General features: G+C 37.3%; 1 protein-coding gene across 1 annotated transcript in view; it reads right to left on the reverse strand.

Annotated features, from left to right (window-relative positions):
- Positions 1 to 232: 232 nt before the first annotated feature.
- Positions 233 to 1,861, reverse strand: part of pgm5 (phosphoglucomutase 5) — a 24,443-nt gene continuing 22,814 nt past the window's right edge. The window contains exon 11 of the mRNA XM_029438767.1: positions 233 to 1,177. Coding sequence (XP_029294627.1) covers positions 1,088 to 1,177 — 90 coding nt within the window. The 3' untranslated portion in view covers positions 233 to 1,087. The remainder of the gene's footprint in view (positions 1,178 to 1,861) is intronic.

Below are 1,861 nucleotides of genomic sequence, written 5' to 3' on the forward strand. Positions count from 1 at the left end.
GTTTCACACTCTGTTCAAAAGCAGGTGCTGTGCTCGACAAACAAAAGCCTCCTTTTCCTCAAGGATGTTCAATCACCACATGATATATGGTATCAGCACAACATGGTGCTCTTAATTATGAAGAATATGTTTAATTAAAATCCAAAGATGCCTAAGGGCAACATATCTCATGCTGCTAGATTTTTATTTGTCCCCATTAGACCTGTCCGATTCAATTAAAAAAGGCGCGTACTACACACAAAAAAAGTTTATTTGGATTAAAAAAAAGAAAAGAAATAATATATTCAAATATGGTTATACGGCATTCCCAAAGGCATAAACTGAAAATGAAAGATAAAGTCAGATAGCAAACAAATCTTAAATATATATTTTCTTTTTTCTTACCTGTGGGCTCACTTGCTATGTTGTTGTTTTGCATTTTGAATACCCTGTCCTTAGGTAGCGAGTCTGACAACCTCCCACTACTTCATAGAGCAAGATATTTATTCACGTTAATTTCATATCAAACAAACTAATTGCAATTCAATTTTTCTGATGTATTATTTGTGATGCAACACAGAGATGTTTTGTTTTACACTTAGACAAATGTTTGATTACTTCTGCATGAAGAGGTTGAAAAAAAAAAGAAGACATATATGAGAGGACAGGTAAAAGCTATATGACAAGTGACGGCACTGTTATACAAAACAGCATGGTCAATTAAAAAATGATTTTCGGCTCCCTTAGTTAATAAGTCTTGATAACTGCAAGCTACAAACAGTAACAGTCAGTCTGCACATTCAACATATGTTTGGTGTCTACATATATTTCATTATTTATTCTTGACAATAATTAAATAGCCTCCCTGGTTTTCGTTAGCTTACAGATGATAGTGGTCAATAAACAATTGAGAGAACATTCTGCTTTCTTTTTGAGAAATAAGAACCATCAGTTTAGTCATCATTTAGAGAAAAAAGAGAAATGAGAATGAAGCTACAGAGAAAGGATTTTAAAAATGGCACATACGTACAGGGAAAGGTATTTTTGTCTGTGTGAGTAGTTAGATGCATGTGTGCGCGCGCACGGGATTGTGTGTTTTCCTGGTTGCTCATGTGATGACGTTAGGGCCGCGGCGCCCTGTCCTCTCATGGACGTTGGAGATCTTCAGAGCGATGGCAATGAGAGGACCCAGCACCACCTGCAGTGAGGGACACGTCACAAAACACAGCTGATTGTATGGAATCAAGAAGAAGGTGGACGTTACTAGCTAGGCAGGGAGAACATAAGGATGCAGCACCTGGATATAACAAGTAAAGCCTCTGTTGTTTTGTGTATTTGTGTCCTGCGTCTGTATTGTTTGTCTTGTGTTTATTTGGATTTGTTTCATAGCATTTCACATTCCAACACTTTCCGTAATGTGTAGCTATGACTTAGTTAATAAGTATATCTTTGAGCAGACACTGACCTCGTCTTTTTCTGTTGTGCAAGAGAGCACATACTGTATGCCAGATATCGTGTGAGTTTGGTTCTAAAAACACGATGCTGATAAAACGATAGCTAAACAGATTCCAGAGCAGATAACATTGATTGACTTTGTACTGTCAAAAAGACAAACTGTTTCTACACGTACGTCACAAGCATTTTACGGTGGCATTTGTTAACCAGTTATTGTTACTAGAGATGGCTCATACATAACATCTGTAATGGGAACACTCTTGTGTAATCATCAATCATTTTTCATGACAGGTGCATAACCTGGGGCCACCTGCTGCTAAACAACATGTTTAAAACATGTCCTACAATCGACTTGGTGCACTGCACGTCACCGACATTGCTCAAGACTTATATGACATGACTCATGAGTTTTGTGTTGTGATATTTT

The sequence above is a fragment of the Cottoperca gobio genome, chromosome 9, assembly GCF_900634415.1.
Source record: "Cottoperca gobio chromosome 9, fCotGob3.1, whole genome shotgun sequence".
NCBI lineage: Eukaryota > Metazoa > Chordata > Actinopteri > Perciformes > Bovichtidae > Cottoperca > Cottoperca gobio.